We start from the raw sequence: 13,335 nt of genomic DNA on the forward strand, positions 1-13,335 counted from the left end.
TACCAACACAGTATACAGAGACAACACTATTGGGATTTCATCATTTGCAATTACTGCGCATCAACCATGGCAGAGCATATAATATCTAGTTAAATAAATTATTCAAAATCAATTTGCAGTTTAGCTACAGAATAATTCTTTTTTTAATTATACTGTACAAAACCATGTCCTTCCTGCCGAGCAAGAAAAATACAGAAATTCTATTCAAATTATCACATTTTAAAATGCACAAAGACAAGCTATGCTATTTTTTACTCTTAGCTGTACAGATTTGGTTTCCAGTGAGCACAGCTAGTGTGAATTCACACTGTTTGGTGCCACCCTGAGGATGATTGCTTGATACCATTATCACTCATGCGATATGAATAATAAGGCAGTATTGTACAGAGCAAAATGGTGGCTGAACCATTTGTTAGAGGTCACTGGATATGTCCACAGGTCATCATTAGCCTGAAACTCAAACTAAACATAGGAAATCATTATAAAGATGACATGTTTTTGCCTTTTTGGGGGGCGGGTGTTGTGTGATTGAATAACTGAAAATTCTTGGTCTTCATTGTTTTGTGGAGCTTGGCAGTCTCAGACCAATATGCTTCAGGCTATTAGAAAATAATCAGTCCTGTGGAAGCATTCTCTGTCTCTACAGTGCCAAGGGCTCTCACCTAACCAGCACAGGGTAAAAAGAGACAGGAGCAAATGACAGCATACACACACACACACACACAGCACTTACTTTGTTAGCACAAGCACATCCATTGGTTCTTACAAATTCAACCATGCTGAACATCTGCATTGATTGGTTATAGAGGCAAAGACGTTAAGTGACAGCTGGCATTTTCAGTCAAATTAAAAATAACCCGAAAAGAGAGTGGGATAACAGTAATTAACACTCTCACTGCACAATACCAAAACATTCATAATACATGGAATTCTGCAGTGCCCCACCATAAACAGATGAATATATTGTGAAGGTGTTGCTATGACAATGACTACTCCGACTTGCCTGCACCAGAGCCTATCACAATAAAGGGCTCTGGCCTGCCCCCGGAGATTGGAGAGTTTTAGTCTAGGGAGAGAAAATGCTGCACATTAAAACTGTACATGAACACTGAAACAGAACCCATATCTTTATTACCCCATGTTACAGGGTACATACTGCTCTCAAGCACGCCTGAGAAACAAAATGGAGCAATGAAAATAAAATAACGGAATAAAAGTGATAAAATGCATAAAAAATAAGTGAACTTGCATGGCATTTTACAAAAAATCGTTAGTTCATGATTTTTGAACAATTCACTGTAAAGTGCTTACTGACGATTTGAGTTGAGGAAAGCTTGTCATGTCCCTTTGAATAATCATACACATTACAATTACACAGAGAGGTACAGCAATAGCCCCTCAATGGGCCAGCAATTACCAACCAGAAGACATGGGCCACATTTCATTTATTAGTCCTTTAATAAGATAACTGCTTCCTTAATTTCCTTGTTAATGGTAATAGTGAGAATCCTGCACTGGTTGCCAGGACAATGCCAATTACAAATGCTGGTGTTGTCACTGTACAGTTTCCTTATCTCTCCTTGTAATTACATGCAATATCAAAACCTCAAGTCAAGGGCATCCCTCTAATCCTCTTATTGACTGGAATTCTTGAACAATAGGGATGGGAATGTGAGGAGGAGAGGAGCTCTAGTATTCCAGAGGAGTGTGGCCGGAAGGTTGAGGTTGGCGAATCCCTCTGGAACTTCCTCCAGTCTCCTCCCCCTCCTCTTCTCTCCTCACCTCCTTCCCCCCTGGTGTGGAGGGCTGGCCTGACAAAAGCAGGGATCTGTCCGGCTGATGCTTGCCTTCCTACAGGTCCTGAGAATCCACTGTTGTTCATTTCTCTCTCATTAGGAGGCTTAAAAAATAAAAATAAAAAAAGAACAACAAAAAAACCTGGGGGTAGAAAACTCTCCCCCTGAATCCACCTAACCGGATATCCACCCACCCACCCACCCACCCCAATCATAACCATAGAAAAAGGTAAAAACAAGGTCTACTGCAGAATGGCTTTACTCCTCACAGTCTGTAGGGAGCTGGAGCCCCTTGGAGCTGAGGTGCGGTTGGTGGTCTTCCGGCTGTTCTGTCGTTTCTGAATGATCTTGGTGGCCGAAGGTTTCCGAGTGTCAGGCTGGCGCCTCCCCTGGGGGCCCCTCCGTTTGCCCCTCTGCCCCACCCGGCCCTTTCCGGCCCCCGCTGGTCACTTGCGCGAGTGTAATGTGTCCTGAAACTTGGTGCTGGTGTACCGCACGTGGAAGCCCTTCTTGTTGATGGTGTCATCAGAGCGGAACTTGATTACAATGGAGTCGCCGGCAGAGTAGATCTCCTCGGGAGGCTAGGGGATCGGAGGAGAAAACACAGATTTAGTTAACCGCTGTCGCCTTCTGGCACTCTGACTGCACTTCAATTAAAACTAAATGATATCTCCTAGATCCAGACTGAGGGGGCTGTAGGGTAAGGGAGGGGAGGGCTGTTGGAGTGAACAACTGCCACTTATTCTCCAATAAAAATACAGTCTCAGTTTCCAGATTAGTCCAACATGTCTAAAAAGGGCTTGATGGAGGAAGCAGCCCCTTTGGTACTGTGAGCATTATGTGCCCTCCAGCTCCTGCTAGCACTGATTTACAGTACCAGGCATCAGTAGAGTAGAGACACAGGCTTATTACTGATGTGTGTTAAATGAAATCAAGCTGTTCCCTGACCTATGGATTTAACGTTTCAACTCCCCAGTGGCCTCATTGTTTCAGCTCCCCCCCACCCACTGTAGCCTCAGCCTCATCGTCGGCTGATTAGCTCTCAGTTACAGCTCAATGCTGGAGACCATGATAGCCTTTCACAAGCCAGCCAGGGCCTGCTCTTATCAAGCTCAGCTGCTACTGAAGCAATATACTCCAACCCGGTGGAACACATCAACTTTAACAAAAAGCCGGAGAGCGGAGTGGAAATCTTCAAAACCCTGGGTCCATTCTTTAACGCTCAAACACAGACACGCAGTGTGAAAGGTTATTATTCAACTGCAGAGCTAATTTTACACAGTCTCTGAAAGTGTTGTTTTAACACAGCTGCAGTGGTTCAATAAAGCTAGACCTGAAAGAGAGAATACCGATATTATGAAAGTACATCGCTGGTGCTAGAAATAATGTTGGGCAGAAAAAGTCCTTCAATAGATGAGGTTATCAGGGAGTTTACCCCAGAGCCACAGTAGCGTCCAAGCCTTGGGGACTTGGTATCGACACCATCAAAGAGCTCCATGTAGTCGTAGCCACAGTCAGCCTCCTCCTCAATCTCAAAGGTCTGGAAGATGAGCTCCACCCCGTAGCCTTTCTCAGCCGCAATCACCCACTGGCAGTCAGACGCACCGGGGTAGTTATTGTCCCCAAACTGAGCATGGGAGTACAGGTCTTTGGTCTTGACCTCAGCCTTCAGACGACCTCCACACTCTGGAGATAATAATAAATAAATAAAAACATAGATATCATTCAGAAGGAACTAACCAATAACCATTGAGGAGAAGCCAGTGCAATAAGTCTAGCCATACAGTGGGCTAGAGTCTAAGTTGTGTTGGCAGTAATGTACCTGCTGTGTGGGAGGCCTCAAAGCCCTTCTTCTGTACAGAGTTATCAGAGAAGAAGCGGATAAACATCTTGTTGGCGCTGGACATGATGGGAGGAGGCTTCTTGGTGCCACAGAAGCGACCCAGACTGGGGGCTTTGCCGTCGCGCCCGTCGTAGATCTCGATGTGGTCGTAGGCGCACTCCAGATGGGCCTCCATGTCGATCTCATTGAAGTCCTGAGACAAAGCATGAGGGGAGAGAATGAGATGAAATAGGGAAAGAGGATCGCAGGTATACAGCCTGTTTTACAAGAGCTAGAGTATGAAATGCAATGGTTCCCTATTAGCGGAATAACCTTTAGAAACCCATTGGAACGAAGAGCATAGACAAAGACACATGCAATCACTTTTCATTGGCTAAGCCCAGTTAACTAAATGATATTCAAAAAGCTGAGATTTGTACAGCATGCCATGGATGAAGACAAACTGTATTATTGTGACAGAAGCGGGAGCCATTCATGGCTAGGGGATTGTTTCAATCACACTGTCAACACTCAGCAGAGGCTGTGGTGCTCAGTACAGTACAGTGTAAAGTCCTCAATGATTTCCACAGTTCATTCAAACCCCCCTTCCCGCAAACACATGCATACCTATACCCACACACATGCAATCTGTATGTTAGAGAGTTGGAGGGGGACACATACAATTTTGATGCGATGGCCTGCAGTGGTGGAGAGCGCCCAGGTGCATGCCTTCTTGCTGGGGTATTTATCTGGCCAATTGGGGCTTGTGATGGTGCCAGTCACACTGTTCACAATGTGATCACAGCCGGCTGCAAAAACACATCCACAAAGTCAACATCCCTCCCCTGTATCATCACTGCTCCACACAGGATAATGTTCAAACCCCACTCAGGGGCTGTTGTTCTTGGCACATGGGAGTGTGTACTCGTTCCCCCCCACTCATTGCAATAGGAAGTCATCCCCTTAAGCTCCAACCCACATAAAATAAATGTGCAGGTGGCCAATTGGTACCTTCTTTGCAGTCGTGTTTATTCTCATGCAGCACAAAGCCACTGCGGCACTGACAGCTGTAGCTCCCGAAGGTATTGACACACTCATGCTGGCAACCTCCGTTCTCCTTCGAGCACTCGTCTTTGTCTGTGGACATAGAGGGACACTACCTTGGTGAGCATATCTCCCACACAACCACCCTGCCATCAGCACTCAAGCACACTTGTGGGGTCAAATTGATGAACCTTCACTCATACACACAGAAACAGACCATTGGAGGCTTCTCAGAGGAGGAAGGGGATGACCATCCTCCTCAGTGAATTTCATAAAAACATTTTAAAAGTTATCATTTTTTAGATAAAACTATACTAAATATAATCACGTCACCAAATAATTGATTAAAACACACTATTTTGCAAAGATGGTCTACAGTAGCCTCAACAGCACTCTGTAGGGTAGCACCATGGTGTAGCCGGAGGACAGCTAGCTTCCGTCCTCCTGAGTACATTGAATTCAATACAAAACCTAGGAGGCTCATGGTTCTCACCCCCTTCCATAGACTTACACAGTAATTATGACAACTTCCGGAGGACGTCCTCCAACCTATCAGAGCTCTTGCAGCATGAACTGACATGTTGTCCACCCAATCAGAGGATCAGATAATTAATCTAGTACTGAAAGCATAAGCTACAGCTAGCTAGCACCGCAGTGCATAAAATGTGGTGAGTAGTTGACTCAAAGAGAGTGAAAGAAAATAGTTGAACAGTTTTGAACAAATTCATTTATTCCTAAATGAAGGAGAAGCAAGAGAGAAATAGAGAGAGAGATTGTCATTTTGTTTCACTTTCAGTTTCACTTACTTAGCTAGCAAATGCAGCTAGCTAGTTTAACCTACTGAAACACCCTGCTCAAACAGAGGGATGCTATGTTAGCTAGCTGGCTATGACTATCCAACACAACACTGGAACTCTTCCAAGTCAAGGTAAGCTTTTGGTTTTACTAATATATTGAATGTCACTGTCTGTCCATGTGTCACTTTCTGTCACATCAAATTTGTCTCTCGACCTGTGTGCACCTACGTTGTAAACTTTTATTCATAGGCTAGGTTGTAGCAACCTCATGATGGGTATAGGGAAAATGTGAGTATCATGTACTAACCTAAACCTATCGCTGTTACATTTAACCTGGTGAATGGAATATGAATGACAGTCATCCAATATGCTGTAATAGAAATAAGGCCATGCTCATGAGAAAAAAAATTGTTCTCCCTCATGTGAAACGGCACTGACCACCACTGAAACAGACTCTTGAAGGTAAAGACACACACCAGTGTCAAAGGCTCACCTGAGAAGAACTGAGCTTTGAATCCCTTCTTGGAGACTGTGTTGTCTGACTTAAACTCAATGCGCATGTTGTTGTACTGAGAGGTGATGGCCTCAGGTTTCTCTGCTCCACAGAACTTCCCATGTAGCCTTGAGTCTGCTGAAAGCCCACTGCGGACCTCCACATAGTCATATTTACACACCTGGACAGAGGAACAGCAGGTCATTATAGCATGAAACATTAAGGGAATGTAATTACAATTTGTACACAAATACGATGCACAGGAATATATTACAAAGTACAATATAAGGACAACAGTCTGTGCTCTATGACAGACAGACAGGAGGACAGCTTCATGATGACACCACTAAGGCCCATGGGGATAGAACAAACCCAACCAAGCTCAGTCATAACAACCCCGGTGCTCACGTCATTGCCCTCCGTCTCAAAGACGTCAAAAAGCAGGGTGATTCGGTACTGTGTGGGCGCCACCAGCTGCCAGATACAGTTCTTGTTGGGGGGGTACTCTCTGGGCCAGCCTGGGCTGGTGATGGAGCCGTTCAGCTTGGTGATGAAACCTCCACAGGCAGCTACACAGACAGACAAACAGACAGACAGACAGACAGACAGACAGACAGACAGACAGACAGACAGACAGACAGACAGAGGAGAGAAGACCAGGACAATGGTTAAGATGTGCTTAAACTTCATATGGTTATAATGATAAAATGGTGTATCACTGACAATTTGTGCAAAACATCTATCTGTAGTAGCAGAATGGAATAATTTTCATGCCCCATATCGTTCAATAAAGGTCAACACTCACAATTGGCTGACCTGCTGTTATCATAGCAACCTATCGCTGATGGTCTCAGACAGGCTTGACAGTTACGCAATATCATGTTCTGTCGTATTAATGCAAAGTGTGGTAGGGTTTTATCCCCAAAAAGATTAAAAACACAATGCATGTCATCCAAAAAGGTTAAGCTGGGTATTATTAAACCATTGAGGATAATGTTATAACAGACACCCTGCTTTATTTTCACCAAAAACGTAAACATGCAGAAATGTATGTAATCCAAAAGGGTTAAACTGGATAATTATTCAATGTGAGGAACATGTAATAGCAGGCCTCCTCCTCCAGAGGCAGACAGTGGTCAGGTTTGGTAAAAAAAAGAGCAATGAAAAGGTAAAACTATAAAACACTGCATCAGCACTTCTGTCTGGTTTTAATTTACAGGTGAATATCTAATTAGGATGCTTTTAACACTTGCTTTGGGCTCTGATTACCTGTGATGTTGGGTTGAATTTTGGTTGGGTGGGTGCATCAAATTACAACCCCATTGGGTGAAATCCAAATGACAATCCAATGACATAAATCTCTGGAGGTATTTTTTCTAGCTACTGTATGTGGGGCAACTGGACTTTGTGTATTTGGGTGCTAGTGATTAAAGAACAGCACTGAACTGCATTACAGTGTGACCTGCAGTAGAGAAGGCATGATTGAGCAGGCTCTGGGCAGCATTCTGCTGTACTCACCCTCACAGCTGCGCTTGTCGGCAGCCAGCTCGTAGCCCGGGTCACAGGCACACTTGTAGCTGCCTAGTGTGTTGACACAGCGTTGCTCACAGCGACCATTGTCGGGCTTGGAGCACTCGTCCATCTCTACAACCACAACAACATGTTACCTTTACATGGCCTCACAACTCAGCAGGCTACAAGTCACAAATGATGAATGCTGCAATTTAACTATCCTGAAATCATGACGGAATTATTCTCAAATTACTCAACATGACATGCTGCTCAGAGAATCGTTACTATGAAAATCACACTGGTAATTTCTACAACGAGGGCATATGCCATCAGCAATGACTTTTTGGGTGTTCTTTTCTATAGTGCACAACCCTTGAGATCTGACCTTTGAAAAAGTTGGCTGCGAAGCCAGCCTTGTTGACAGAGCCATCAGACACAAACTTCATCCACAGCTGGTTGGAACTGGTCTTGATGTCATCTGGCTTGTCGTAGCCACAGAAGCGTCCCAGCAGTGGGCTGTTGTCTGAGTTCCCATCCCTCACCTCCAGGTAGTCATAGGCACAGCTGTCATGCCTCTCAATCTAAGGAAAAGAGGAGACAAAGGGACAAGGTTAGTAGAACTTCTAAGTAATTTTCATGCACAAAGGTTGCAGAGGATATGGATGTAGCGGCAGTTTGCCAATTAGACGGGGGGGGGGGGGGGGGCCTGAATGAGACTTGAGCTCCCGTAAATGTAACAAAAGTCAAACTTTGGGGGGGGGGGGGGGGGCTAATTTAACCATTCTCCTATTTGTTTAAAATGCAATTGTGTACTGCTATAGTGGTAAATATTAAATTAAAAGCTTATTCCAAATCAAACGAACACCCCAATCTCTCTGTCATGGTTTAAACCGGTGACAGTTGGTTCAAGTTCTTTCAATCACATTAATCTCTTTACTCTGCCTCGCTCTCTGTCTGTCTTGAGCTATCGCTAGCGAACTTGCAACATTGTTTCAACTGGGCCCTCACAGTTTCCCTTGCCGATGAGCTCGGGACAGACACAGCTGTATTTGCGTCCCGTATTTCAGCCCCTTTTCAGGTGTCCCGACTTTTCTTTTTACAAAAAATGTCAATTTGTCTGCAAGACGCATCAATTAATTCAGGCTACAAGAGTGGGCCTAATGACAATTGGGGTATTTTGCAACAGATGTCTCTTTCCCTTCATCAATCGGCTGGTGCACGGTGCACTGTTTGGATGCTGGAATAATTTTGGAGTGGACGAATGTGTGCAGGTGGCCTAAATTGTGAACTGATTTGTTTGACAATCAGATGAAAAACATCATGCCACATAATTATTTTTAAAAAATCAATCCCATTTAAAAAATTGAGACCCCCAATGTCATTGTATGATTCGCAGTCTGTGTAGCAGTATGTAAAAATTTGCTACTGGATGTGGAGGGTATGAAAAGAACAAAAAGAGGCCTGTATCTCTTACCTCAAAGGACTGGAAGGTCAGGCCGACATGGTATCCCTGAGACACACTGATCTTCCATATGCACACCTTGTTGGGCCGATAGTCATCTGGGTAGTTAGGAGACTGGATCTGTCCATTATCCTTCTTCACCTCTCCTCCACAGATGGCTGAATGGCAGAGAACATGCTGTGATGTCATCGTTCTCTATCATCATCATTACCACATTTCTCTCAAGGAGTATTGTGTTTTGTTTCATGGATTTCATAATGTTGATTATTAAAAATGGTTCCTATATTAAATACATCATGCTCTACAGTCTGGATACAATGTTGAGCTGAATATCAACTCGGACGAAAATCAGATTAATGCAGAATAACATGCTGGACACATTAGCATGGAGGCAGCCAGACTTGGGGATTTGACAGAATCACTGAGCTGCTTTTAGGCACGTTGTTCAGTCTGTGACCCAGGTGCCCAGTGAGTCAGCTGAGCTGTGTTGTTATGGGGCTGCTGGGGATTGGGCTCCAGCTCTGGCCTTACCTTCATACACAGCGGAGAAGCCCTTCCCCACCCAGTTACTGCTGCTGCGGAACTCGATCCACAACCGGCTGTCAGTGGAGATGATTGGTTCAGGCAGCTTATCCCCACAGAAACGACCTGGAACACACACACCAGACCACCTTATCACACTCCAGACATCAGAACTACTTTTTTTTTCCAGATACACTTATTACATTCAGTTTATTTTCAGCATCACTGTAGTTTAGTGTAGTGCATGTATGGAACTATATCTTTCTTCTAATAATCCTGACCTTTCAGAGGAGCTTTCCTGGAGTATCCATCTCTGATCTCGACATGGTCGTACCAGCACAGGTGACTCCTATACAGATCCATGGAGGTGAAGTTCAGAATGATCTTAAAAACCAAGAGAGCATGGTTACAGACCTGGTACAGGGCAGCAGGTAGCCTAGCGGTTAGTGTTAGGCCAGTAACCGAAAGGTTGCTGGTTCGAATACCTGAGCCGACAAGGTGAAAAAAGATCTTCCGATGTGCCCTTCAGCAAGACACTTAACTCTAATTTGCTCCAGGGGTGTGGTACTACAATGGCTGAACCTGTAAAACAACACTTTTCACTGCAACTATCCAGTGTATGTGACAATAAAACACATATACACATATATATATATATATATATATATATATATATATATACAGTGGGGAGAAAAAGTATTTGATACACTGCCGATTTTGCAGGTTTTCCTACTTACAAAGCATGTAGAGGTCTGTAATTTTGTAAAAAACAGGACGAGGTCTGTAAAAAACAGGACGACTGCACCGTATTGAGGGGAGGATGGATGGGGCCATGTATCGCGAGATCTTGGCCAACAACCTCCTTCCCTCAGTAAGAGCATTGAAGATGGGTCGTGGCTGGGTCTTCCAGCATGACAACAACCCGAAACACACATCCAGGGCAACTAAGGAGTGGCTCCGTAAGAAGCATCTCAAGGTCCTGGAGTGGCCTAGCCAGTCTCCAGACCTGAACCCAATAGAAAATCTTTGGAGGGAGCTGAAAGTCCGTATTGCCCAGTGACAGCCCCGAAACCTGAAGGATCTGGAGAAGGTCTGTATGGAGGAGTGGGCCAAAATCCCTGCTGCAGTGTGTGCAAACCTGGTCAAGACCTACAGGAAACATATGATCTCTGTAATTGCAAACAAAGGTTTCTGTACCAAATATTAAATTCTGCTTTTCTGATGTACCAAATACTTATGTCATGCAATAAAATGCAAATTAATTACTTAAAAATCATACAATGTGATTTTCTGGATTTTTGTTTTAGATTCCGTCTCTCACAGTTGAAGTGTACCTATGATAAAAATTACAGACCTCTACATGCTTTGTAAGTAGGAAAACCTGCTAAATCAGCAGTGTATCAAATACTTGTTCTCCCCACTGTGTATATATATATTTTTATATATTGTTTTTTTTTACAGTCCAAACAGTTTCAACATGAGAAGAACAAAAATCTAGTGCTGACTCAAAGGGATCATATAGATCATCATCTAAGATTACATTATCCTAAGGAAAACAGAGGTATCACTACTAAGCCATGATAAACAAAGCACTTCTCCTAAAACTGATCCAAGTTTCTATCTCAATCAGTTTTCCAAGGCCTCATCACGCCTCCCACCTTTTCCCCTGGCGTGACCGATATTCTCCAGATGCAGTGCATATAGGCTGAGTATCCGTTGGGGAAGCCAGGAGAGGAGAAGTTCCCACTGCTTTCCTGCAGACTGTCTCCACATCCTATCCACACACAGAAAGAAAGAAAGAAAGAAAGAAAGAAAGAAAGAAAGAAAGAAAGAAAGAAAGAAAGAAAAGAAAGAAAGAAAGAAAGAAAGAAAGAAAGAAAGAAAGAAAGAAAGAAAGAAAGAAAGAAAGAAAGAAAGAAAGAAAGAAAGAAAGAAAGAAAGAAAGAAAGAAAGAAAGAAAGAAAGAAAGAAAGAAAGAAAGAAAGAAAGAAAGAAAGAAAGAAAGAAAGAAAGAAAGAAAGAAAGAAAGAAAGAAAGAAAGAAAGAAAGAAAGAAAGAAAGAAAGAAAGAAAGAAAGAAAGAAAGAAAGAAAGAAAGAAAGAAAGAAAGAAAGAAAGACACAGACAGACAGACAGACATTAACATGAGACCCTAGCAATTAGTTTCTCTACTGATATGGGCTAAGACCTATGGACTCCAGCAGTAGCATAGAGAAACAGCAATTAAGCAGCCAAGTCCCACTAAAGGGATACTGCAGAAGACAGCAGCTTGATGCAACAATTAAAGTGCCTTCAGAAAGTATTCACACCCCTTGACTTTTTCCACATTTTGTTGTGTTACAGCCTGAATTTAAAATTGATTAAATTGAGATTTTGTGTCACTGGCCTACACACAATACCACATAATATCAAAGTGGAATTATGTTCTTAGAAATGTTTACAAATTAATAAAAAATGAAAAGCTGAAATGTCTTCAGTCAATAAGTATTCAACCCATCTGTTATGTCAAGCCAAAATAAGTTCAGGAGTAAAAATGTGCATAGCAAGTCACATTATAAGTTGCATGGACTCACTCTGTGTGCAATTTAACGACTACCTCATCTCTGTACACCACACATACAGATACAGTGGGGAAAAAAAGTATTTAGTCAGCCACCAATTGTGCAAGTTCTCCCACTTACAAAGATGAGAGAGGCCTGTAATTTTCATCATAGGTACACGTCAACTATGACAGACAAAATGAGATTTTTTTTTCCAGAAAATGACATTGTAGGATTTTTTATGAATTTATTTGCAAATTATGGTGGAAAATAAGTATTTGGTCAATAACAAAAGTTTCTCAATACTTTGTTATATACCCTTTGTTGGCAATGACACAGGTCAAACGTTTTCTGTAAGTCTTCACAAGGTTTTCACACACTGTTGCTGGTATTTTGGCCCATTCCTCCATGCAGATCTCCTCTAGAGCAGTGATGTTTTGGGGCTGTCGCTGGGAAACACAGACTTTCAACTCCCTCCAAAGATTTTCTATGGGATGGAGATCTGGAGACTGGCTAGGCCACTCCAGGACCTTGAAATGCTTCTTACGAAGCCACTCCTTCATTGCCCGGGCAGTGTGTTTGGGATCATTGTCATGCTGAAAGACCCAGCCACGTTTCATCTTCAATGCCCTTGCTGATGGAAGGAGGTTTTCACTCAAAATCTCACGATACATGGCCCCATTCATTCTTTCCTTTACACGGATCAGTCGTCCTGGACCCTTTGCAGAAAAACAGCCCCAAAGCATGATGTTTCCACCCCCATGTTTCACAGTAGGTATGGTGTTCTTTGGATGCACCTCAGCATTCTTTGTCCTCCAAACACGACGAGTTGAGTTTTTACCAAAAAGTTATATTTGACATTCTCCCAATCCTCTTCTGGATCATCCAAATGCACTCTAGCAAACTTCAGACGGGCCTGGACATGTACTGGCTTAAGCAGGGGGACACGTCTGGCACTGCAGGATTTGAGTCCCTGGCGGCGTAGTGTGTTACTGATGGTAGGCTTTGTTACTTTGGTCCCAGCTCTCTGCAGGTCATTCACTAGGTCCCCCTGTGTGGTTCTGGGATTTTTGCTCACCGTTCTTGTGATCATTTTGACCCCACGGGGTGAGATCTTGCGTGGAGCCCCAGATCGAGGGAGATTATCAGTGGTCTTGTATGTCTTCCATTTCATAATAATTGCTCCCACAGTTGATTTCTTCAAACCAAGCTGCTTACCTATTGCAGATTCAGTCTTCCCAGTCTGTTGCAGGTCTACAATTTTGTTTCTGGTGTCCTTTGACAGCTCTTTGGTCTTGGCCATAGTGGAGTTTGGAGTGTGACTGTTTGAGGTTGTGGACAGGTGTCT

At 43.4% G+C, this 13,335-nt stretch overlaps 1 protein-coding gene across 3 annotated transcripts in view; it reads right to left on the reverse strand.

Moving 5' to 3' along the window:
* Positions 1 to 1,109: 1,109 nt before the first annotated feature.
* LOC311145167 (bone morphogenetic protein 1-like) overlaps positions 1,110 to 13,335 on the reverse strand; it is a 45,260-nt gene continuing 33,034 nt past the window's right edge. For all 3 annotated transcript variants that reach the window (XM_084181375.1, XM_084181374.1, XM_084181376.1), the window contains 13 exons: positions 11,107 to 11,222; positions 9,730 to 9,832; positions 9,458 to 9,574; positions 8,939 to 9,084; positions 7,850 to 8,045; positions 7,471 to 7,596; positions 6,361 to 6,521; positions 5,953 to 6,133; positions 4,630 to 4,755; positions 4,300 to 4,427; positions 3,619 to 3,832; positions 3,232 to 3,482; positions 1,110 to 2,377 (listed from right to left, as the gene is read on the reverse strand). In XM_084181375.1, coding sequence (XP_084037501.1) covers positions 2,243 to 2,377; positions 3,232 to 3,482; positions 3,619 to 3,832; positions 4,300 to 4,427; positions 4,630 to 4,755; positions 5,953 to 6,133; positions 6,361 to 6,521; positions 7,471 to 7,596; positions 7,850 to 8,045; positions 8,939 to 9,084; positions 9,458 to 9,574; positions 9,730 to 9,832; positions 11,107 to 11,222 — 2,000 coding nt within the window. In that variant the 3' untranslated portion in view covers positions 1,110 to 2,242. The remainder of the gene's footprint in view (positions 2,378 to 3,231; positions 3,483 to 3,618; positions 3,833 to 4,299; positions 4,428 to 4,629; positions 4,756 to 5,952; positions 6,134 to 6,360; positions 6,522 to 7,470; positions 7,597 to 7,849; positions 8,046 to 8,938; positions 9,085 to 9,457; positions 9,575 to 9,729; positions 9,833 to 11,106; positions 11,223 to 13,335) is intronic.

Source organism: Coregonus lavaretus, assembly GCF_964263955.1.
Source record: "Coregonus lavaretus genome assembly, chromosome: 17".
Classification (NCBI taxonomy): Eukaryota; Metazoa; Chordata; class Actinopteri; order Salmoniformes; family Salmonidae; genus Coregonus; species Coregonus lavaretus.